The following is a 25,291-nucleotide window of genomic DNA, read 5'->3' on the forward strand; positions in this document are numbered from 1 at the left end:
ATTATATCTTTTCCTTATTAATACATATATAAGTGTGGATCATGGTTTACTCGGTGTTTAATATTTCAACTTTCCAAACGAAATTATCTAATCACACAGGATATGTATCAAATTATAAATATTCATTATTTAACACTTATAACTAATATACATGTGAGTGATTTGATTTTTCATTTTTTCCTAAATATAAATCAATAGATTATTTTAGGTAGATTTTTTAAGAAATAAATCAAGGGTCTAATATGATCAAGCTATAGTTACGGCTTTTTATTTAATCGGGTCAACTCATTTACCATGATTGTTTTATGTAAATCTAAATTTTTTCATTATTTTGAAAACTACAATCATGATTTTTTAATTGTTTTAAATAATTATAGAGATAGAGATATATCAATTTAATTAAATATTGCAACTTCTTTTTAAAATAATCACTAATCACACGAGATTAGTATTTAAAGTTTAAAACATTCTTTATCTAATATTTTCAAGTACTATATATAAGACCATCATGTGGTACTTTGCTAACTTATACAGTAAATAGTAATCAACGTTTTTACAACTGTGGCAAACATATTAGTATGTATTTTTCATATTTATGTCAATCACATTCCTTATGTAATACTTTCAATTATTTCATATACTCCTTGATTATATGACTTTTAATTGTAATAAATTAAAAAAAAACTTGAAATATTTCAATACATATTGATCAGTGACAGCAAATTTATAATGCTCAATCAACTTCCAATTCAATTAGTATAATACTCTGTATTACAAGTCTGTTAGTATAATATTATTAAAAGTATCCAATTTAATAAAAAAAAATAGCCAACATATATATTTTTACTTGAAAGAACTCGTGTTCTTACTTGGACAGTTATACGTTGCCTTGTCAAGAGTTACAAGCACACATGTGCTAAACAATTTGTTTCTTAATAACAAGGTAATCTGGCCAATACAACCACAAATGTAGTGTATAAGGAAATTTCTTATTTTTGTACAATATTTATGTAATGTTTCTTTTGTAATTCCTGTAAATTTAATATAAGTTGTAATTGTATTAACAATATATGATAATTTCGTTGTTGATTGTATATTTCTTAATGTTTAAATTTTAAAATGAGAAAATTATGATTTGCCTCCCTATGCTTTATGGGCGGGAGCGCTTTACAGGTCCCAGTCCGACTTTGCGCGTTGCATGACACTAAAGCACAGTGAGACAAATCATAATTTTCTCTTTTAAAATTTTCATCAATTACACCTGTAATACACGGGTCTCAAACTAGTAGATTAACATATTGTGGTTTTTAAGCTTTGCGTTCATTAATTTATTATTGGATTTTTTTTCTCAATAATACTTTTATTCTACTTTACACCAATAACATACTACTTTGTTCATGTTTCTCATTGTTTATTTTTGAATGTACGACATTGGACTTCCTCTCTAAGAGGCATATACACGTTAGCAAAAACCAAAAGTAATGGAAAGAGGAGAAACGAAGATACATGGGCAGAAAACTAAAAAACGAAAAGAGAAATATGGTTTAAAAAAGTGTGGTACACGTGACAGTAAAACACTACAAGAAATATGATTAAAGAACGTGTATAATAATAATAGTAATGATATCACAAATGTAGAATCTCGACTTTATTATATCAATGTTTACCCAAATAACCGAATACACAAGAAATAACTCAAACAAAACATAAACAATTCATATCGTCATCGTGACAATCTGATACAAGACTTCGATCAGAAACTATAGAGTAAACAATTGAGTATGTGAAATTCTAAATTGAGGAAGAAGTTCTAACCAAACCAATAAAGGAGAACAACAAACTAATATGCCCACAAAATGTTATCTTCAAACTCGATCCAGTCACATAACTTTAAGCTCCAAGCACACTAGACTAACTCCAAGCTCATTTGTCAATAACCAACCCTCATCAACATTACAAGAACAAAGAGTTAGAACTATACAAATTGAATTTTAACAAATTTCAAACAACTAATAGTCGATTTTATGCATATGTGTGCTTTTTAAATCAAACATATTGGTTTTATCATCGCCCCCACTAACATTAAAAAAATAAGTTGATATAGACCCCTATATTCATATGAATGGGTGTTTTGACTTTGTTGCACAATGTGTTGTTGGAGTCAGATTTGCGTGTTCTTTGAACATAAAAGAATGGATTCAAGTAAACTCGAATGTGTTAATTGACCTTCCAACTTATAGGTAGGTGGCATGCATAAACTTTTCTATTTGAATACACCATATAAACTTACTTCTCTTGATTCTACTAAATACGAAAATACAATATAAATTCAAACTTTTTTTCCCATTATTTTATCATAGTATAAATTTTATATTAAAAGCTTATAACATGTCCATTCATTATGCAACTACAAAATGATGATATGATTCTATACAGTATATCGGATAAGATGTTCTTTGATTGTGGCCACCATACTTTACCATGCTCTTGAGTATAGAGTGTATGTGTATAAAGAAGGTGTTAATAAACTCAAAATTCACTTGTTAGTTGAAGAAGCAACTAAAAATGTACAGGTTTTGTACGGTTTTACCGGTCAAAAGTGGTATATTTTCTAACAGCAATACTGGTTTTAGAACCGTATACACCATATGGATGAAAAGAAACAACTCAGACCGCTAATGCGAATAAAACTAAGATGTCCAAGAAGAACAAAGTGAGCTGTTGTCACCACCACCAGGACCATGACAATAATATCAATTCATGCATTTACACCTAATCAATTTAAGGAAGACAAAACTCGCTAAACAGATTTCCAAGAAATCACAATGGACAAACTTATATATCTATGAATCTAGTAGCAATTACCAAAAATTGAAAAACAGTTGACGCATTACCATAAAGTATTGAAAAATTTTAAAAAATCAGCAAACTATAATCGTAATATGAGATATCAATGATATCATGACTGTGAAAACTTAGAACCTCATAAACGATTTGAAAACCCATCATCCATGACTTGGGGTCTTAAGGATACCGTGACCGAGAAAAATTAAGCTAAGCAAGAGCTTTCACGATGAAACTGCTTTAGGGGCAGAAGTGTTAAAGATTGCCCCATCTGTATCATACACATCGAAAGTTCTATTTATTCAGAACGATTAATACTTGGTTAAAGCTGCTAGGTGGGGTTCGATGTCATGAAGCCTTATCCACCTAGTGGTGCTTCACCCAGGTAGAAATCCGTGAATATCGCACAAGAGCTCTTTTAAAAAAGATATACAGGGATGACTAAATACGGTCATTAAACTTTCTAAAGGAACCCAATTTTGAACATGTTAAGACGGAAGGGACGACTGTCTTCCAGATTAAAGAAAATAAACTTATAAAAAATAACAAAAGTAAATATGAACCTTTTGTAAAGTAGACGAAAATTATAATAAAGCATCCCAAGTTTTTTAGTTAATGTTGTGTATAAGAGGTTTAAAAAACTCAACTGATGTTTAAAAGAAAAAGCATTTGAAGGGTCAAGAACACATAATCTATGGCGAGCAAATTAAATTGAAAAGAAAGCGGTAAGAGTTGTATCATGAATGTCATAGCGGTTGCTGATACAAAAGTGAAACTAGCAATTGAGCAGCCACATAGTTGTAATGAGGTGGCTGAATGAAGGCATGGTTATGCCCCCATTGTCCACCATAACCTAGAGGTAAAGGTTGCTGGTTAAGGGGGTACCAAACGGGCGGAGGATTAGGCATGAAACTTCTGTGATAAGATACAGACAATGACAATTCTTGTAGCTGTTGACCACCATATACAAAACTGTTTGGATTCGGGTTTTGGTTTGAGTTTTGACATGGGTTTTGGCTCGTGCTCAGGTCCTGGTTATGGCTCGTACTCGGGTCCTGGTTATGGCGATCATTCAGATTCCTGTTCTGGTGTGCGTTCAAGTCCTGGCTTTGGCGAGCGTTCGGTTTCCAGTTTTGGTGATCGTTAAGGTTCCTGCTTTGGCAAGCATTCCTTTTCCCGTTTTGGTGTGCGTTCGGGTCCAGGAGAGCATTCGGTTTCTTGTTTTCACGAGCGTTTAAGTTCCGGCTATGGTGAGCGTTTGGTTTCCCGTTTTGGTGAGCATTCAGATTCTGACTATGGCAAACGTTAAGGTTCCGACTTTGGTGAGCATTCGATTTCCCGTTTTGTTGTGCATTTGGATTCGGAAGAGCTTTCGGTTTCTTGTTTTGGCGAGGGTTTTTCTGGATTTGGCGAGCATTTGGTTTCCCGTTTTGGCGAGCATTCGGTTTCCCGTTTTGGCAAGCATTCGTTTTCCCGTTTTGGCGTGCTTTCGGGTTCGGGCGAGCGTTCGATTTGTTTTGACGTGTGTTAGGGTTCTGGTTTTGGTATGGGCTCAGGTTCGGGTTTGAGGTGGCACTCGAGATCGGGTCCGGGTTTGAGGTGGTGCTTGATATCAGGTTAGGGTTTGAGGTGGTGCTCAAGATCGGGTTCGGGTTTGAGGTGGTGCTTGATATCGGAATCAGGGTAGTGCTTGATATAAGGTTTGGGTTGGAGGTAGTGCGTGATATTGGGTCCGAGTTTGGATTCACGTTACGGTTAATGCTCAGACTGGGATTAAGATTCATGTCCGGGTTTGGGTTTGGGTTTGGGTGAAAGGTCTGTTTTGAGTTTTTCATTTTCATCTTTTGAACCTTCTTCTTGTGAGGGCTGGCACTTGCACCCTTCTTCTTTGAAAACTTATGTTTAACTACTTTAGTTGGCTGTTTACTTGAAGACAGTCTGCTATGTAATACTTTTTGACGTTTCACACCTGATCACGATCACATGCAAGGACAAATACAGATAAGATATATATTATAATAATCTATCAAAACTTCAAACATATTCATTGCAAAGAAGCAACCACTTTTTTATAGTATAATAATTGTATGAAAACTGGCGATCATACCTTTATTTTTATTCAAAGCAATATCTGCCTTCTTCAATTTTCGTTTAAACGAAGCAGGCTTGTGTTGTTCTTCCAACATTTGCGATCCCATTGCTTCGTTCTTCCAGGGCTAGAAACCAAAAAAAAAAAACAAAAACATAAAATATATACCAACCAAAATAATATTGAATATACACATTCAAAAACTTGTAAATTCACATTTAACCATTTCATTTGCAACAACTTACAACATGACAATTATACCATTCTCTTTCTACTTGCAATCTAAACTTTCATATCCCAATACACATTTTAAGAGAAGGGTATAAATGCGATTAATTTGAAAAAGGCATATTTAATAGCAGTCTTTACCTGTCTGAATGTCCCGAACTTGTAGAGATTGCGACTTCTCACTAGCAAAGTGGAACGCCGAAAATTTTCCATGTAGGGTATGGTCCACAACACTTTAATCTTGAAGTTGATAAAAAAAGGTAACATGATATAAGTTAGAATAGAACATGGTTATGCTAAAATCCCAGATAAGTAAACTTATTGACTTATAACTAACCAGGAATCTATGTTTATCTCTTGCTTCACATTGGCGTACTTTAACTATCCTCCCAGCAACAGTTATTTTCTTATCTGTACTTTTGCCTGCACGGTAGACTTGTTGTTTGAACAACACAATATCTCTTTCACGTGCATCGCCTGCAATAGAAGAAACATTTTGCTTCAAAACATTGACGAACAAACTTATGAAGAGAAGTAAAGAAGTTTTACCTGTGCAGTTGATGGAAAATGATGAAATGGGAAAATGTAATTTAGCTTTTTCATCTTTTGACCTGCAAGATTAGTGGATAACAAGATTTAAGATAAACTTGTATTAGTCAACTGTCAACCTGTCCAGTTTAATAAACCGGGTGTGCTTAGGTGGACTCGCCTAACTCATTTTGAAAAACGAATTGTGTTCGGGTTGTACTGATATAACTTACAAGTTTAACCAATTTACAACTTGATTACAACCCGTCTAAGGCCCGTTTAACCCGTTTACAGCTGGTCAGCTTTTTTATTTACTTGCCACAAGTTTAATGTGTTTGCATAAACGGGTTACACAGGTCGTGTTCTGGTTGCATGGTATTAAGTGCCTCAGCGTATCACTGTGTCCAGGTTAAAAGCTAATGCCGTTGACATGAATTATATTCAAGTTTATCTCATCATTGTCATCCCATCAAACCAAACCCATCAATATGACACAGATTCTACCCCAAATAAACATGCATCCTTTACGCAACATTAGAAACGATCAGCCAAACAAATACCTGTCAACAGAAAGTTCAGAGTTGTGATCATGGTGATCGGGCGACTGAGAGGTCTGACTAGGTCCTTGTTCATTGCCGTGATGACTGCAACCCGAAGAACCAAAAGGCAGCAGATTATTAGGCAGCAAAGTTCTGTCGTTAGTAAACGGCAATGATGCTTCTTGTATGTGATGCTCAGAATGCATGGAACAGTTCGGGTCAGAGTGACGAGTCAGTTTTGTTGACCCTTTTAAATCCTCATTTTGAAACAGTACAGCCTGACTCTCAGTTGAATTCTTATTTACATGTTTGTTTTTACATAGTCCAGTTACATGTTTACTTTGAGATGGTACTCCATGGAATACCTTACGACGCTTTGTACCTGATTTTGGTCAAAGGCAATACAATAAGAATGAGAATATCTCCCAGCTTACAATTGAACAAACTAAATACTGTCTTTTTAAACTTGTGTTCTTGCAAATGTCAATAGTACCTTTATTGCTGCCAGAAGCAAATTCTGTTTCCCTCAGCTTTCGTTTACGCCTAGCTTCTTTCCCTCGCTCATGTTTTTCTTCAAGCACTTTTAATCTTTCTGCTTCATTCTCCCAAGGCTAAAACCAGTATAAAAATATAAATAATTTGATTCTAGAGAATCATCGGTGGTGTTCCCATAATCTTAACTTACCTGTCTGAATGTCCCAAACCTGTAGAGATTGCAACCTTGTACTAGCAAAACGTAAAGTGGGTCAAGTTGTTTGAACCGTTTGCTCCACAACACTTCAACCTACAAGAAGGAAAAAAGATAACATAAATAAACTAGTACACTAAATAAGGTTCCCGGCTCTAAATATCAGGCTAACCGAGAACGTGTGGTTTTGTGTTGTTGCCCCATAACTTTCGTTAGCTATCCTTCCAGCAACAGTTCTTCTCCCAATTAATTTGCGTTGGCTATTGTACAAGCTTTGTTTGAACAACACAACATCTCCTCTGCATGCATCACCTGCAAGGGAAGAAACCGTCTGCTTAAAAACATCGATGGGCAAAGTATTTATCATGTAAGCCACTAATAATTTATATCAGTTGATATTTTTACAAAATAGCTTCCTGCAGTCCCCATTTTCGACCTAAATGTGCATGCGACGACGCATTAAGGCCGTGAGGCAATTTCTAGACCGCCTCGCACTCAGGCACATTTTTTACAACTTAAGTATATAAAGACAAAAAAAAAGAAAGAAATATTACCGGTGCAGTTGATGGAAAATGATGATCTCGGATAAAGCGATTCGCCCCCTACATCTTTTAACCTGGTATTTCAAAGGTTGAAAAAAGCTGTGTCTAATCAATAATGTTAAGATTAAAAACTCTACAAGCACGGTATAACAATTCATGGCTAGATTTGTGTTTGTATATGATATATAATTATATAAAGTTTAGAAAAAGCAGATCCAATGAACTATAACTCACAGCTGCTTCAAATATGTATAACTGAATTGTTAGGTACAACTTTCTCACCCAAAGAATGACTGATCCCAGTAAGGGTAATCCCTTCAAAAGGCACAAACTATCTACATTGTATGGTTAAGTATCTACATTGTTTACAAGCGGAATCATCTACAGCCACAATCTGCTCACACCAATATTTTAAGATGTAGCTAGACATTCTTCAGCATCTTAAATTATGCATGTGAACTATAGTTGAAGACTGTACATCCGAAAAAACTAGAAAACTACAGAATATCTCTAGCAAGTCCGGAAAAAATCTGGCATATTTCTCTTTCAAAAACTAAAAAGTTCATCCGTTACTTTCTGCAGCAGAGAACTTTCATGAACTAGTCTTGCAAAATTTGCCAGAACTCGCCTCTTAGAAAGTATAAAACTAACATCTCGAGGCTCCACCTTAGTTTTAAAATGCATGAGGCACTATGAGGTGTTTAGGTACAATAAGCAAAGACAAGAGCTTCAAGTGTGCAAAGCGATTGGTACTAAAAATATACTGAAAAATTATTTATTGATAATATTTTAGCTTGTTAATTTTCTAACACTAAAAAACAAACAATTAAAATAAATATTAATACAAACAAACACACCCAGTAGAATCCCACTCATAGCAAGCTATTTTTAGGGTCTAGGAAGGGTGTGATGAAGGCAAACCTTTCCACTATCCCAAGAAATAGAGAGGCCGCTCCCACTAAGACCCGGGCTTCAAAAACATTTTTTACATGTAGGTAGTAATGAAATCTAATAACGTAAAATGAGGCTAGGAAAATCAAAACATAGTAAGAGACGATATACAGTTAATAGGGATATAAACAGTAAACTACCTCTTAACATGAAATGGTATGTAAAACTATAGTGGCACCAGAGAAAACATCAAATAATCTAGAAACAGTAGTCCTGACCCTCTTAAAAGTATGTATACACCCCCTAAAAAGATCTAAAATCGAAATAACACTAGAGCAAAAGGCAATATAAAAAATATATAGGTAAAGCTAGTGCCTTCAGACCCAATTAAGCCAAGCCTAAACATCTTCTAAACTCCTAATGGTCCCTAAACTTAATCCAACGTCTCCAAGAGCTCCTATCCCAGCCCATATCCTCAAAGAGATGCAAGGCTTCCAAATCTTGTCTAATCTGCTCATCCCATGTCAGTTTTGGTCTGCCTTTGCCGCCACCCCCCCCCCCCCAAAAAAACACACACACACACACACAATGTGATAGTTTCCACTCTTCTAACCAGGGCAACCATATGGCTCCTCGTTGCCCAAACCATCTTAGTCTTCCCTCACTTATCTTATCCACTTACATGCCACCCCTAACTTTCCCGTAAAACTTCATTTCTTATTTGATCCATCCTTGAGTGCCCACCCCTCCACCCCAGCAAAATATGTATGTACAACCAAAGAAGCTTTATGTAAAACCCAAAGAAGTCTAACTCTCATTACTGCACATGTACCTCTATTCATTAAGTACAAGTAGTCTACGCAAGATTTTAAAATAAATCAGGCCATATAAGTATATTAGTAGTGTTATTAGTGGAAGTCAATAAAATTTGGTGATCTCAAACCTACTCCCCTCATCTCCCAGCTCCGCCTCATGGAAATGTTGTGCACCACCATTCCATGTGTGTTCTTCCAAAAGAACAACCAGCAATCAGGGAGGTTATGAGAATTCAACATATAAGACCATAATTATTTGCAAAAAGATTCCAGTACATAGAAATCAAATATCAAAAAAATTATCAGGGAAAACTAAGAAAAACAGTTCTAGCATCAAAACTCAAAAATATCAAGCAGATCAAAATAGTGACCAATAAATTTCAGGACAGAAAAGTTAACAAACATTAAAATTAAAAAAAAATAATAATGATAACTAGGACCACAAAAGATACTATTTACACAGCAGTGCAATTAGTATATGATAGCAATTGATAACTAAAAAGAAATACACAATTTAGTTACTATCAACAATCATATAAGCTATGGGTACAAACAACGAAGCACAAGAAACATAAAGAATAAAAGAGCTAATTAAGAAAAAACTAAAAGTGACTACGAAAACTGAAAAACAAACATAACAGATAAGAAACATATGAAAGCAAATGCACTATCAAAAGAAATAAATAATAATAATAATAATATAATAATAAAGTATAAGCAAAAACTGAAAAAAAATAAAAACAAAGGCACTCTGCACTATGCAAAAGCAAAATGCAGACTATACATTTGTGTGGTCAAAGAATCAATTGCATATTTCAACATCTGGTACCAAAAACTAACTGTGCCCTACAGATTTTTACAGAAAGCGCTTCATGGGATTACTACGCTTCACCATAGTTGAGGTATTTTCTTGGCCACTTGACCGCCTCACGCATGAGGTGTGCCTTTTAAAACCATGCAACATCCAAATATTCAATGCTCTTATTAGAAACAGGACAAAGAAGTGAATAATATCTTTAAGAAAATCAGCTAACAATGAAGGGGGTTTAAGAGAATTCAACATATACGATCATAAAGACCATTTGCAAAAGGTTCTATATTTTGTCAAATAAAATCAGTATTAAAAAGGTTTACAAAAATGAAACCCATAATAAAAACGTTAAAGCAACAAAAAACTAAAAAGATGTCAACTCCATCTATAAATAGAACAATAAGTGCCCAATATAATTCAGGAATCAGGATAGAAGATTAATGAACAGCAGAATTAAAACGATTTGAAATTTTGGTTAACAAAAGAAACTATTCACAAACATGTGCACTGCAACTGATAACTAACCTCCCATGCTCTTATCAGAAACAAAACAAAGAAGTGCTCATCATCTTTCAGATAATCAGCTAGCATTCAAGGGAGTTGTGAGGTTCCAGTATTTTTATCATAAGAATCAGTGATTGAGTTTTATCAAAGAGAACTTATAAAAACACCATAGCATAAAAAAATGTCAACTCTTTCTATGAGTAGAACAAAGAGTGCCCAATATCTCTCAAGATAGCAGAGTTAATATGTAGTGAAACTATAATAAATTGATGTAAAATACGACGAACAAATAAGTGCAATAGTTTATGACAGCAGCTGATAACTAACCTCTCGTGCTCTTTTATTCGCAGTATGCACTCTTCCTTGGTCCCAGATACCCTCATTCCACGCTTCAGCAAGTACGTTTTACACTCATTATGACTTAGCGCATGTAAATCACTACCTCCTGAAAAGCTAGAATGGTGTCAACAAATGTTTTGTGCCCTAAAAATGCACTTCTGTGGGTGGGCAAAAGTGAAATTGCACTAATTTTGACGTTATTTTACTAATCTCGTGAAAATAACGTTAAAAGTGACGGACGGTTAATCAGGCATCATGTAGTGGCGTTGATAGCCGAAAGACAAGGGTACATGCACCGATCAGCCGGTGTCCCGATGATTGATTGCTATGTGCCTTATGTCCAAGGCTTGATGCAAAACTACTATCGAGCCGGGGGTCTCACCGGAAGCAGCCTCTCTATCCTTATGGGGTAGAGGTAAGGCTGTCTACATCTTACCCTCCTCAGACCCTACCATAGCTTTGCTATTGGTGGGATATGATGATGATGTCTTTCTTATGGTTTCTCTTTGCTTCTCTCAGAAGCATTGTTCTTAAATAGGAGTCAAACTCACACACAAAAGAAGAACAAAAGAAGAAAAAAGGAATGAAGGAGAAAAAGAATGCAAGGTATTTAGAAAAGATACTTGTCTTCTCTTTTTTTTTCTAATCCTTACAAAGTGGGAAGCTTACCAAACAGATCAGGCATAATTTGTGTCGGTACTCGGTAACAGAATGAACATTACCTAAAGACCGCTCTCTTTGACTTAATCAACTAAAACGAACCTTCATATCTTACAAAGACGCAATCTACATGAGCTGGATACAGTTACGGCGACTATCCAGAAAATAAAGAATTTCAAGTATCCAACTAATCCTTGGATCGAGTCAAACAGTTTACAAATCCTATAAAAACTACTTCCACACACCATCAAGCCTATATACTCTAAAGCTTTTATTCAGAGGTGCACAAACTGGTTTAAAACCCTAAACCGGTTCGGTATGGTCAACAAAAGTCAAAACCATTCGGTTCAGGTTGAAACCGGTTTCTTTATCGTTTTGGTTGGATTTCGGTTCGGTTAACGGTTTGGAACCAGTTTCGGTGAAGAGAATTACAAACTGGTTTCGACATAATCGGTTTCAAAGCGGTTGGATTTTCATGTCGGTTTGGTTAACCGGTTTTTTCGGCCACCTCTACTTTTATTTGTTCAATCCTCTCCTTTGAATATGCAATCTAATCTAACAACAAACCACTTAGTCACCCCCTATCTCTTCATTATCATTATCATTATATTAATAAAGCAGTTACCAAATTTGTTTAAAAAACTATAGCCTATATCACTCTTAAATCTGTAACTATTAACAAATCAAAAAGCAACTCCTAAATATCAAATTGAGCAGTCCAGTCTCAGACTCTCAGTAATAACGTAATCAATTGAACAAACATAATAATAGTAATAATAATGAATTAATTAATTAATAAACTGTAAATCCAGACCTTGAATAGAAGGAGCGAATCCGTGGTTGCAATTATTATTATTATGAACACCTTCATCCTTATCCAATTCGTTAATTTCAACACCTTGTTCGGATACGAATCCTTCATCCTCATCCAAGTTCCTTTCGCCATCGAATTCGTCGTCGGAAGATATTATTAAAACTAAGTCAGGCTCCCTCACAAAGCCTCCTTCGCCGTCGCTATCGTCGTCGGAAGAAGATATTATAACTACGTCCGGCTTCACAACCGCCATCGCAATCCACCGCTACACGATGATAACGATTGATTTCGTAGCAAATACGGAACCCACAAATTAAATTAATTTAGTGGTGGTGCCGCCACCTAAGAATATATAATTATAATTATATATATAGTCTGCTGTAAGTCCGGCATGGGCCTCATGGGCCGTTAAATACTTGTGATAATAATACTCCGTATATTCTTCTTTCATCAAAACAATTTAGTAAAATTGGATTTAAATAATTCCACCTTTAATGGATTGGCCAATAATAATCTCATCTCCGGTATTTCCTGCTGACAGTCCCATATTTTCAAGGTTTTTTGTTTTATGATCCCCATTAAAAATAATTAACGGGGTTAAGGTTTTGCTGATGTGGCGAGTGACATGGTTTCTTCAATATCCTACATGGTTTTTCCCTTTATATTCCCCCCCCCCCCCCTCCGATTACTTACGTGTAATACTCACCATTTAAACCCCAAAATTAACTATTAAGCCCTAATTAGCTATTGAATCCGATTGAATCCTCACCCATGACAAGTGTCCAACCCGATCTCATTATGCATGCAAACGACATATTAAATCAATTAAACGTAGCCTCTAGTCCTTGTTCCATCGCTAAGAAAACCCCCATAACAAATTGGATTTTGTTCATCCGCGCAACGTGTTCTTGTTGAACTTCTGTCCATCAGCAATTTATTCTAATTAACCATTCAATTAACGTTGTTTAAGGTAATTATTTGTATGTTTCTGGTCGCCTTGATTTGTTATACAAGAACCCTAACCTTAATTGATCAAACATATAGCGTTTTATCAGATTGAATTTCTAGGGTTCTTGTATAATTTGGGTTATCTGGTCTGCAGTTTATAACTTATCAGTATTGATGTTTAGTAATATGAAACTTTAATAAATTATTTTAAAATCTCGATTCCAGTCAATCTAAAAAATAATTAGGGTTCAATAGATAATTTTGGGGGTTAAATGGGTGAGTATTACACGTAAGTAATCGGAGGGGGGGATATAAAGGGAAAAGCCATGTAGGATATTGAAAAAGCCATGTCACTCGCCACATCAGCAAAAATTTAACCCCGTTAATTATTTTAACGGGGGATCATAAAACAAAAAACCTTGAAAAGGTGAGACTGCCAGCGGAAAATACCGGAGGTGGGATTATTATTGGCCAATCCACTAAAGGTGGGATTATTTAAATCCAATTTTCCAACAATTTATGACTCAATAACTCAATTCAATTCAAAGTTATTATTATGTGATTTATGACTCAATAACTCAATTCAATTCAAAGTTATTATGTGTTTTATTAATTAATTAATATGTCTTTCTTTCATGAATGTAACATGTTCAAACTAAGTAATTAATTCAAAAGGATATAACGTTTTCTAAGCATCTTTATGGATTTCATTACTCTTTTGTTGAATACCAGATTTCATTCGAAACATTGGATAAGCGAGTTGCTAGACACTGTTAAACACCCCGAGGTTTATATGAGTGGATCTCAATACACGAACTTGCTTTTCTCTCTCGCAAGTGCTTATATGTTCTACATTCGCTAATCATTTAATGAAGTCGATGTTTTAATATATATAAAACAATTAATTTAAAAGCAATTATTACTATCTATAACATTGCCATGGAGTATCTTGTTGGCAATGTTATATTCTCCTAACCTAAAGGCACTGTGCATGTTTGGTGCTCTTATGAGTAATTACTAGTAGTAGAATACGTATCTTGTAGAATCAAAGTCGTAAAAAAAATAAGTTGTATGTTACCCACTATAGCATGTTTTTGGACCGTTAAGGAAAATATCATAATCTTTTGGATTGCAAGTTGTAATACACAATGTAGAACACTCTTATAGAAAGATTTGATGAAATACGGTATTTCACATTCTTAGAGCGAATATGAAATTGCCCAAAAACTTGAAAACAAAAATTACTAGTATTATCGGTGATTACTACCATTTGAAAACTTTATGAGTTTAGATTTAACACTGGATATTAGATGTGTTCAAAAACAGCATAAATCAATCAAGTCCGGTGGTTTGAGATCATTCAATTCTCAAATCTCAATATGCTTTTGATACATGAAACAATCGTGTAAACAAAACAAACCCTTTGACTTTTATTATTTCTATATATTATTTTTTCTCATTTTTTAAATATGTGGTTATGTATATCATGAACCGGTTTTTATCGTTGTAAAACTTTTAGTCCACGTTATTCATTTTAAAAGAAAACTTCAAATCGTTAAAACCAACCACTTTGGCTGACCAACGGAGCCAGTTCGATTTGGCTTCTCTTTTCCAAAACCATTCGTGTAACACCCTTGGCAAACACAACATCGTCCCACTCTTAGGCAAATCCCACATCAGCCGTGGACAAGAGAGATTCTTGGTTCATAAGTAAATGTCATGTCTCTTCAATCACCAACGCGTTTTGGGCTTAGTTGGCTGTGGGGCACATGAAAACTCCTCGGTTAGGCGTGCTTAGGTGGAAGTAGTACTAGGATGGGTGACCTCCTGGGAAGTCTCCATCTGGACAACCAAAAACAAATCTGTGAGTTCTTCGTGGGCAGAGCGGCCGAATGTTACAATTCAACCTAACAGTTTCATTAAAATCGATCGAAATAGACTTTGAACAACCTGGTGGACAACTTCAGTATCCATTAAAGCTTCTATTAAATCTTATTAGGCACCTTCTGCACTTCTGGTCCCATGGTTTGCTGGTTACTAGGGACCACTAGTGGATGTGTGATTTGCATTGGTGCATGGGATAAGTGGAGTAAAATGAAAGTAATGCAAGATGCCACAATCATTGTACAGCTTTTAATGAACAAAGTACAAGTTAGTATAAACAACTTACTCGAGATGTAAACCATACATGGCTCACACGCCATCACCAACTTACCGAAAGGCGAAAACAGCATTCATATCCTACTAATGATCATGATGATAATAATGATGATGATACAGTACAAACTGTCAAATACAATGGCACTTGCATACCATACATGTTCTTGTTTGTCTAGTTAGAAAACTGATGTATAAGAGGATGTATCTCCCACTTTAACTTCAAATCCGAACACAAATTTGACTGGACCGTCTTTACACCATGCCAACCCCATAAACATGTGTTATTGAGGTTTGTTAGCAAGGGCCCGACTCGATACACCGTGCAATAATTTTACAAATCCAAGGAAACTGAGCTTTCCGTCTGTATGTCTGATCCAGTCATGAAGGACAGCGTGAACGGGGACCGATGAGCTAAGACCAAGTTCCTGAACAAATTAATAAAAACATAAGTTTTAATAATATCTTAAGAGGGTTAGGTTTAGAGTAACTTACAGAAGCAAGTTCTTCAATCATGATGGCTCGGTTTCCATCTTTTTCAAAGAGTTCATAGGCACAACGAGCATGTTGTTCCCATCTGTCGAGAGCCTCCAGCTGATAAATGTTTATGGAAGCTGCACAAAATTCCTCAAAATCCATCCTTCGGTATTGAAGCGCGCTAAGCTGGAATTAATAAATAAAAAACAAAAATGAGGTGGCATATTTTTAACAAATATAACTAATATCGAAACCTATTTAATATACTTAGAACTTCATATTTACTCATTTTATCAAATACAGTTTATGATATGGCTATTATACCCTTCTCTTTCTGCTTACACTACTCTAATACCCTCGAGCGAAACTTAAATAATGTGTATAAATGTCATAAATTTGAAAATGGGTATATTTGATGCTGTGATATTATACCAACTTTTAAGGGGATATATGAAATAATTTCTTTAATAAATATATTTATAAAATGACGTACCGATGCTAGGAAATCATGGACTCGTGACTCCTTCATGGCATCTGTAGCGTGTTTCGTCAATGCCTGAGAAGGTTCACAAGATAACTCAATTTTAATTTCAATAACAAAAGGCTTGCAAGAGTGAGTTTGTATATTGTTTAATGAGCTAGCATAAGATTAATAATTGCATCGGTTACTGTTTTGATATTTTCCATGTTTATGGTCCCGCTTTTGCTCGGTTCCAACAAAGAAAACTGCTCTTTTAGATAAAACAGCTCGTCTATTGTCAGCGTCTTCGATAAAGCCTGCAAATCAATAACAAAAACAACTACATTAAACACCAGTTGGTTAAAAAATCCTCAGAATAAATTTAAAAACAATTCACAACAACCGACCCGTAAAGCAGCTTTACGAAGAGCAGAAGAACACATATAACCCTTCATGAGTCTCAATATAGATATATCAAGAGGCACTTTCACTTCACTAGCCTTACTTCTAATCCATGGATGACCTGCTCAATATCATATCATAAAATCATAATTAACTCAAGATTAACAAATTAACCATCTTGTTACAAAAAGAAATGAACCCGTGACACTTACTGAGGGCTTGAGCGGCTGTCAAACGTTTCCTAGGATCTTTATTTAACAAACGTTTGACAAAATCTTTGGCCTCTGATGATAGTGTGGGCCAGGGTACATCATCAAAACTCGGGTCGGCTTTTAAAACAGCCCGAAAAATCCCGGACTCGGATCGGGCCCAGAAAGGTCGGCTGCCACATAGAAGAATATATGCAATGACACCAATACTCCATACATCTGCCTCTGTACTGTATGATCTATGTAGAACTTCAGGTGCCACATAATATGCACTTCCCACTATATCATTAAGCCTTTCATCTGAATACCATTAATACATTTAATCAGAGATACGTATATACACACAAGTATGTATTTATATGTACAGAGGAGGGGTACCAGGCTTCACGAAGTCTGACAAACCGAAATCTATGGCCTTAAGCGGTGAATTTTCATCCTTCGACGTAAACAAGAAATTCTGATGCAATTATCAAAAATGGTTAAATAAAAATTTCAATAAAATATGCAACTTAGCAATAAAGAGTTACGTAAACATTTAAACTAATAAAGGTTTCACCTCTGGTTTCAAGTCGCGATGAACAACGCCCTGAAGATGACAAAAAGCAACCACACTTAATATTTGTGTCAACACGGATTTAGCATCATCTTCCGAGTACTTCCCACCTCTAAGAAAACAAAATTAATCAATATCGACCCGTTGTATAATTTGAGTTGACCAAAATGACCCATATGCAAATTTTACCTTGAAAGTATTCTATCTAAGAGCTCCCCTCCTTCACATAACCTATAAAAACAATTCGATAAATTCAAATTACAAAACAATCAAGAAACTCAAATTCAACTCCATCACTTACTCCATAACAACATAGACTTTTTCCGAATCTTCATAGGCGTCGTAAAACTTCACTAAGTTGTTATGTCCGGTCAAACCTCTTAATATCTTAACCTCCCTTCTCACATCCTCAATGGCTATGGCTGTTGTCATCTACACATGACACATTCAAACACAGATCGATTTCAGTAAATAATTAAAAAAGAAACACAATTTAGCATTCACATGATCTAATCTAATTAAATCAAATCAATTACAGATCTGATCTCAAACAAAACATACAGATGATCACATCAAATGAGAAAATCAGTAAACAAACCTTTGATTTGGGAATAACTTTGACAGCAACATCTTGGCCCTTGAATTCACCTTTCTTAAACTTAGCTTTGCAAGTATACCCAAAATGCCCTCTGCCCACCTCCTCACCAATCTCATATTTCCCCCCAAAATTCTTCGAAAACCCGAAACTTTTATCCAACCCAGAACCCGTTTCCGCCTCGCACCCCTCGGGTACAACCGCCTCGTTCGGCTTCACCGACCCGTGCCGTCTCGCCAACAGAGACTTGATATGCTTCGCCGGAGACGGCGGCGGAAAGGGTCGCCGGAAGAATCTCCTGGGAGTGGATTCCGGCGCCGGAGATGATTTTTTGGAGAACCAGTTGCGAGCTGGACTTGGGCTGTAGAATGGGAAAAATGGTGACTTTGCTGCTGTTGTGGTGGTGGTGTTATGCGACGTCGTTTCGTCATTAATATTATTATGTTGGTGTTGAATTGGAAAATCGATGTCGGAGAGTTTGGATCCAGTGGAGGGTTTGGAAGTACAGCCACCCATTTATTTGGGTTGAGGAGATTAATAAATAAAGAAAAGAAAGAAAGATTATAGTGTTTATAGGTGCAGCATTTTGAAATTGAAATTGGTCTTCTTGTAGGGTTTGGTTTACTACTGCAGTTTTGTGTTGGATAAAGAGAGAGAGAGTGGAGATCTGTAAATGGTGATAAAGGAAAGAAAGAGAGTTGTGTTAAGTTTCCTGGAAGTTTGTGATTTCTTTTTTAAGTTTTAAATTTATATTTCAACAAGATGGTGAATGCAAGTGTAACGGTACATTGGTTGTAGGATGTAATATTTAAACACCATCCTCGTTAGTTAGGCAAAGGGTAATAAGACTTGGTTGAGTCCCAAGTGAACCAACTAAAACCTGACACGTAGGTGATGACATGACACTGGATAAAGCTTCTCAACCAAACTTTATAGGGTGTAGTGGGGCTTGATTGTCCACCCCCAATTGTTTGACCAAGCCCCTTGCTCAAAAGTTTGACCAAGCCCCGTGGTTCGGACCACGGGAGCCGTCCGCGCCCCTGTTCGCTTGGGTGGTGTAGTGTGCACGAGCCACCTAGGCTGCCACATAGGACTGCGCCCCCTGTCCCCCCCATTACCCTTAGCCTTACAGTTTTATATGGTTTGTACAAGAGTTATACGAGTCCTATAGCCTTCCTGACTCATATAGACACTGTAAAAAATACAAAATATAATAAATAACAAACGACGTGATTATAAAATAAAAGGATTTAATTTAAAAGTACATATTTTGCTCCATATTGATTTAAAAAATTCATGAGCAACATGAGTGTTTCAGGGTCATGGTGTTTCAAGACACGTGTATCGAAATAAAGTCGGTGCCTTGAAACACTCATGTTTTTCGTAAGTTTAATTAGCGTGGGACAAAATACACACTTTTTATTTTATAACCAATGTGTTTCGGTTCAGACTGAAACCGGTTTCTTTGCCAAGTTAATATCGTTTTCGGTTCGGGTTTTGACCGGTTTTTTGCTCATTTTCAGCCGGTTTTGATTCGGTTAACGATTTCAAACCGGTTTTGGTGGAGAAAATTACAAACTGGTTTCGAACCTACGGTTTCAATCGGTTCCAAACCGGTTCTGTTTTGGGTCAGTTCAGTTAATTGGTTTATTTGCTCATCTCTACATTTAACAAAATATTATATATTTATATCTGTATGCCTATGACAAGCGGAATGGAGTAAGCCATCGTAGAACTATGATATGAGCTCGTGTGGAAAGTCTGTTACGGGCGGTTAACCCAAACCCAACCATAATGAATATAAGCCTTGGAGCCCCAGTGATTAATTTCGTGAATTGCCACAAAAGAAAAAACATGGGACAACAACTAAACCAAACCAAAAGACTAATGTGAAGGTACGTAATTCCTTTTCGGTTCTTGGGGATATGTCACATTCGATTGATCCTATGAGTGATTCATATGATAAAGAATTTAGTATTTGGGAAAGTCTGAAAGTTGACCCCCAAAACATCTTCAGCTAAAAGTTTGTATAAAAAATATTAAGGGGCTAACATGTACATACTAAAAAGTTATATGGTAGTATAGGAAATGTTTGCCATCACGTCACACTTCTTAAATTTATCATTATCCTTGCTATAAGTTCGGTTTTATTATGATATATTTATTTACTGGTAAACAAAACAATCGTTGGATTTGTTAAAATTTAAATTGCCACAGGACATCATATTCCATATTAATTAAGTTGGTACTTTTATCAATAGACCGGTCTTTGTCATCTTCTTGTTATCATATACGACTTGCTCAAAGTAATTATTCAAAAATGAAATAACTTAAGTGAACGCTTTTATCAAATTTGTGTTTTTGATTATTCAGATTTGATCAAGAAACGATGTTTACCATTATAAAACCGTTTTATTAAAAGATTACATGTTTTAATCAGCTTGAACACTTAGAATGAGACTTTTAATCACTTATAAATGCAATGTTTTTTTTACCCCCTTTAGGTTTAAATCGGGCTCAAAAACATCCAAAATTTATATTGAACCAAATTCGAATTTAGATTTTAAATATTCGAGTCGGATCCTTATCTGCATTGTTTTGAAACCCGGACCGGATCGGGTGGTCAGACCGTGACCCGATACTTAATCCGGTCCGGTTCACACCATACAGCCCGTTTTCTAATAACCCGGCCGGTCGAACCGTGAACCGCCAGCCGAATTAGCATTTCCTCTTTTTATTAATTTAAAAAGACCCGGACCGGATCGGCCGGTCAGACCGTGACCCGATACTTAATCCGGTCCGGTTCACACCATACAGCCCGTTTTCTAATAACCCGGCCGGTCGAACCGTGAATCGCCAGCCGAATTAGCATTTCCTCTTTTTATTAATTTAAAAAGACCCGGACCGGATCGGCCGGTCAGACCGTGACCCGATACTTAATCGGGTCTGGTTCACACCATACAGCCCGTTTTCTAATAACCCGGCCGGTCGAACCGTGAACCGCCAGCCGAATTAGCATTTCCTCTTTTTATTAATTTAAAAAGACCCGGACCGGATCGGCCGGTCAGACCGTGACCCGGAATCAGCAATTCCTCTTTTTATTAACTAAAAAAGAACGACGGGATTCGAACCCAGGCATTTTAGTGAGATGAGAGTCTTAAGTAGAAGCCATAAACCAACCAACCAACATCTAATTATGTCTACAAAGTTAAACTTAAATCATATATAATAGAAAGCAGTCAAGCACTATGTCAATTATAAATGAACTGGTTATTCTTCTTTATTTATATGTATACAAATTATATATATTCATTCCATCATAGTTTCTGCAATTATAAAATCTATTTAAAGCATTTAGATAGTCAAAATACCAAAGTAACTTCATGTCTTCATCCATTTACATGAAAAAAAAACAAAACAATTTAACCCACGTTACTAAATACATGATGATTAAGGTTGTATTTAATCCCAACGGATCAAATTTACATCTTGCATTTACATTTTCTTAGACAAGTTATTTATAAAAGTTTGGATTGATTGAAAAAAAGCTACTAAATATATATATATATATATATATATATATTATTTTTGACGTCATCCGGGTCAATGTCCAGTCCGACCTCCTGGGCCGGTCCGACTTGTGACCCGGGTCGATGTCCGGGGTGGGTTTGAAAACATTGCTTATATGAACCGAGTTTTGAGTTAGATTTTTGGATCTATGAATTTCGAACATGCCCTGGCCGAATATTTGGATTATATAACTTTTATTTTTCAATAAAAAGGTACATCAACATTTTATTTATATGTACATATATATACATTATGTTTTTCATCCTATTTCGAGTTATCTGAGTAAACGTTAATTTGAACTTGTTTTCCTTGTTCCAAATTCAAACAGTGGTTAGTAAGGGTGTACACGGACCGGACCGAACCGGACGAGAGCATGTCCGTGTCCGTCCATTAAGCTTTTGACGGACAAACGGATGGTTCACAAACACTCTACCGAACGAAAATTCATGTCCGTGTCCGTCCATTAAGAAATTGAGTTTGTCCGTGTCCGTCCATGTCCGTCCGTTAATATTTTAAACGGACGTTAACGGACAATAATGGGCAAACAGACACTAATGGACATTAATGGACAAACAAACATGTGAACATTAATGGACAACGAACACTAATGGACAAATATAAAAAGTTACATATTGACACCAAGCATATATCTAAACAACTTCACATACAAATTAGGAATTACACCATATAACATCCAAATATACTTAACACTTAATATATTAACATAAAGTGGATCACTATAATATAAGAGACATCAAACATGTGTAGTAATATAAAAGTGTTATTAATAACACTAGAAATTCTGCAGTTAAATTACAATACTGGATAGATTAAACACTAACGATACCTGACGGACATTACCGGACGTAATCGGACGAACGTTACCGGACTTTCACGAACACTATCGAACGGACTTGGCCCTTGTCCGTGTTCGTCCGTTAATCTTACCGAACGAAATTTTTGCGTCCATGTCCGGTTCGTTTATTAAACGGACGAACATAAACAAACTTCTTGCCGAACGGATGCCCGGACATCCGCCGGACGTCCGGTTCGCTTACAGCCCTAGTGGTTAGTCTACCCGTACTCCCTCTCTCACTTGTCATACCTCCTCTGCTAAAGTTTCAATTCCTTTAACGTTTTATTTGACATATTATTCCCTTTAACACTATTTCTATTTTAAAATATTAATTATTACATAACATTAATATTCTATTCTCAATTTATAAAATTTGTATTGTTTATTACAAAATAAATTATTTTTTTAGCTAATAAACAATATAAAATTTTTTAAAAATAAATACAAACTATCTATAAAAACGGTTTACAAAACACCCTTGAGAAAAATACATCTATTTAGAAAAAAGCAAACGATGTTTTTTTGTTATTTAAAAAAAAGGAAAACGAAAATATCTTAAAAAGTGTGTTTAAATATAAAAATAATAAAAACTAATAAAATAATAAAAAAACAATAAAGGTTTGAAACATATTAATACAAAATCTGAATCATATTGTTCAGTAAAGACATAGGAGGTGTATGAAAAATTGAAAATTGAACAATTCAAATGTGATTTTTTCCATGTTAAAGTAATAAAGTATTGGCACACACACCATGTGTCCAATTTAATTAATGGTGTTTCAGTCAATAATCAATAGAAAACCTTCTATTTTTGAGTTATCTTCAAGCTCGGCGACTCTCTTTGCAAGTCTCCATCTTTAACTAGTTCAAAATTAACTTTCTTCTCAATTTTTAAAAAGCAAATTTCAGTAAACATAATATTAATTTAAACAATGTAATAATTGTAATATGAACATATTAATTCAAACAAGATAATAATTGTAATACGAACCTCTCATATTGATTAGTATTATTGGTTTTGCTCACAAGGACTTCACACATTTGTTTTTGTTGTGTGAGTGGAAACTTACAAGGGGGTCACTAAAATCACGCTTAATTACAATGTTTAATTTTTCATCGTTTAATTTTTCATCTACAAACATTGCGTTCAAAACGTGTTGGTGGTATTTAAGACGAAAAAATATTATGTCGCAATATCTCCATGCCAGTTAAAAATAATAATAAAAAAAAATGAAATCTAAAAACTTACAAGGTGGCCCGCGATGATGTGAGTGTACAAAATGCAAATTGGGCAACAATTGCGCTTATGCCACGCACACAAGGGTGTGTAGATTATACGTGTTTGTTGATAATAAAATACACATATGTATGTTATATGCATTTATATATATTTGTTGATGTTTCAAATACATCTCAAGTTGCATATGACATCTCAAGTTGCATATATTGCAAGCTAGGTTTCATCAACGCGAAGCTACTACTCATGTTGACTTTAAGAGCACGTACTCCTTTAGCATTATCATATATATGATCTTATCGTGGTTTACACGGATTTTATTATATGTGGTGTCTATAGTTTTGCTATATTTAGCAAAACTATTTTTTAATGTCTCGGAAATAAAAGTTGGCTGTGGTACATGCAGTCATGTATTTTCAACTTTGTTTAGCTAACCCATTTTTGTTCTTACGTGTGTAACGAGTCAACTTAAGCTAAGTTTTATAAACTAGAAATATTTAATCCATTTTAATATAAACCATAAGCTAATATTTAAAGGAATTCTAGCTACAAGCTACTGCCAAGTGTTCATGTATTGGTTACATGTTTTCTTTCGATGATGAATGTTAAACCTTTGTAGAAAAGTCTCATATATAAAGCAAACTTTAGTAATTACTATAATAATAATAATTACCGTGGGTGTCTAATATCATTATTTCCTCTACCCACTTCCAAAGTTTCTAAACCCTTCTTTTTACGACAACTAATCACCCAAAGTCAAAAGCACTTGTATATGTTTTTTTGAGTTTAAAGAAACAACGCTGCTAGAATTAATTTGGTTAATAATACCCGGCAAAAATCTCTCTCTTATGGCTTATTGATAGGAGGCTTGGATTTTTCGGTAGAGACTCAAGTTTGAATTTCACTTGTGTCATTTTTGGGTGGATATTGATAATGAATGATTTGAGTTAGGCCTTGTGTAAAGGTTGTAAGTTCGAACCCCAAGCCCACCCGGGTTTTTGTTCTACCCTGTGTTATGCCAGAGAGTTTTGCTCTTGTGGTGGCACGACGGTTGTCAAGTGAGTCGACGGTATGGTTTCCCGGGGGAACGCCCAAGCCAAACTCTAAAGCCAGCGTGAGTCATGTTAAGACAACATTGTATGTCCAGAGTGGGATATCGGGGCTCCTCAAATTTAGAGAGTGATGTAGCCTAAATACAAGAAAGACATTGTTTAAAAAAAATACCCAACTAAAGTTTAAATGGCTCATTGAATTAAATAATCCAATAATCCAAAAAGTCATTTAAATTACTCTTTGGAGGCTAAGCGAAATGAAATTCAAGGTCTTTTCAGAATTTTATTATTATAAATTATAAACACTCATATATACATTCGGGTTTGGACCAAGAATAACAATTAACAACCAAAAAATATTCATACCCAACATAAAAGAATAATCGGTTAACCATCCTCATCCAACTTGGCATGTAAATATAGTTATACTAGTTTTTATTCCTCGTATTACGAGTTTGTTTTATATTATTCGTTTCTAATATT

General features: G+C 35.3%; 2 protein-coding genes across 2 annotated transcripts; both read right to left on the reverse strand.

Moving 5' to 3' along the window:
- Positions 1-3,590: 3,590 nt before the first annotated feature.
- On the reverse strand, positions 3,591-12,595 carry LOC143583848 (uncharacterized). The gene is made up of 12 exons (XM_077066046.1): positions 12,293-12,595; positions 10,807-10,924; positions 7,471-7,532; positions 7,089-7,228; positions 6,914-7,012; positions 6,722-6,839; positions 6,250-6,610; positions 5,711-5,772; positions 5,499-5,638; positions 5,303-5,401; positions 4,952-5,060; positions 3,591-4,813 (listed from the first exon to the last, which is right to left on the reverse strand). The coding sequence occupies exons 1-12, from the start codon at positions 12,543-12,545 to the stop codon at positions 3,591-3,593; spliced, it is 2,784 nt and encodes a 927-aa protein (XP_076922161.1). The 5' UTR covers positions 12,546-12,595.
- Positions 12,596-15,439: 2,844 nt separating this feature from the next.
- LOC143583842 (CDPK-related kinase 5-like) lies at positions 15,440-18,609 on the reverse strand. Its single transcript, XM_077066040.1, has 11 exons — positions 18,097-18,609; positions 17,800-17,930; positions 17,688-17,729; positions 17,502-17,610; positions 17,324-17,402; positions 16,949-17,245; positions 16,742-16,857; positions 16,544-16,651; positions 16,368-16,430; positions 15,893-16,060; positions 15,440-15,825 (listed from the first exon to the last, which is right to left on the reverse strand). The coding sequence occupies exons 1-11, from the start codon at positions 18,607-18,609 to the stop codon at positions 15,682-15,684; spliced, it is 1,770 nt and encodes a 589-aa protein (XP_076922155.1). The 3' UTR covers positions 15,440-15,681.
- Positions 18,610-25,291: the final 6,682 nt, after the last annotated feature.

This window comes from Bidens hawaiensis, unplaced genomic scaffold, assembly GCF_021521415.1.
Source record: "Bidens hawaiensis isolate Kalapana, Puna unplaced genomic scaffold, B.hawaiensis_p1.1 tig00032577_1, whole genome shotgun sequence".
Lineage (NCBI taxonomy): Eukaryota > Viridiplantae > Streptophyta > Magnoliopsida > Asterales > Asteraceae > Bidens > Bidens hawaiensis.

Excerpts from the sequence above, each read along its gene's own strand:
- LOC143583842 (XM_077066040.1), bottom strand. The coding sequence starts at position 18,609 with ATGGGTGGCTGTACTTCCAAACCCTCCACTGGATCCAAACTCTCCGAC. Across the intron at positions 17,730-17,799 it reads AAAGTCTATGTTGTTATGGA|GTTATGTGAAGGAGGGGAGC; the intron begins GTAAGTGATGGA and ends TTGTTTTTATAG. Across the intron at positions 17,246-17,323 it reads GTCAGACTTCGTGAAGCCTG|ATGAAAGGCTTAATGATATA; the intron begins GTACCCCTCCTC and ends AATGGTATTCAG.
- LOC143583848 (XM_077066046.1), bottom strand. The coding sequence starts at position 12,545 with ATGGCGGTTGTGAAGCCGGACGTAGTTATAATATCTTCTTCCGACGAC. Across the intron at positions 7,229-7,470 it reads ATTTTCCATCAACTGCACCG|GTGATGCATGCAGAGGAGAT; the intron begins GTAATATTTCTT and ends CTTCCCTTGCAG. Across the intron at positions 6,840-6,913 it reads GGTTTGGGACATTCAGACAG|CCTTGGGAGAATGAAGCAGA; the intron begins GTAAGTTAAGAT and ends TACTGGTTTTAG.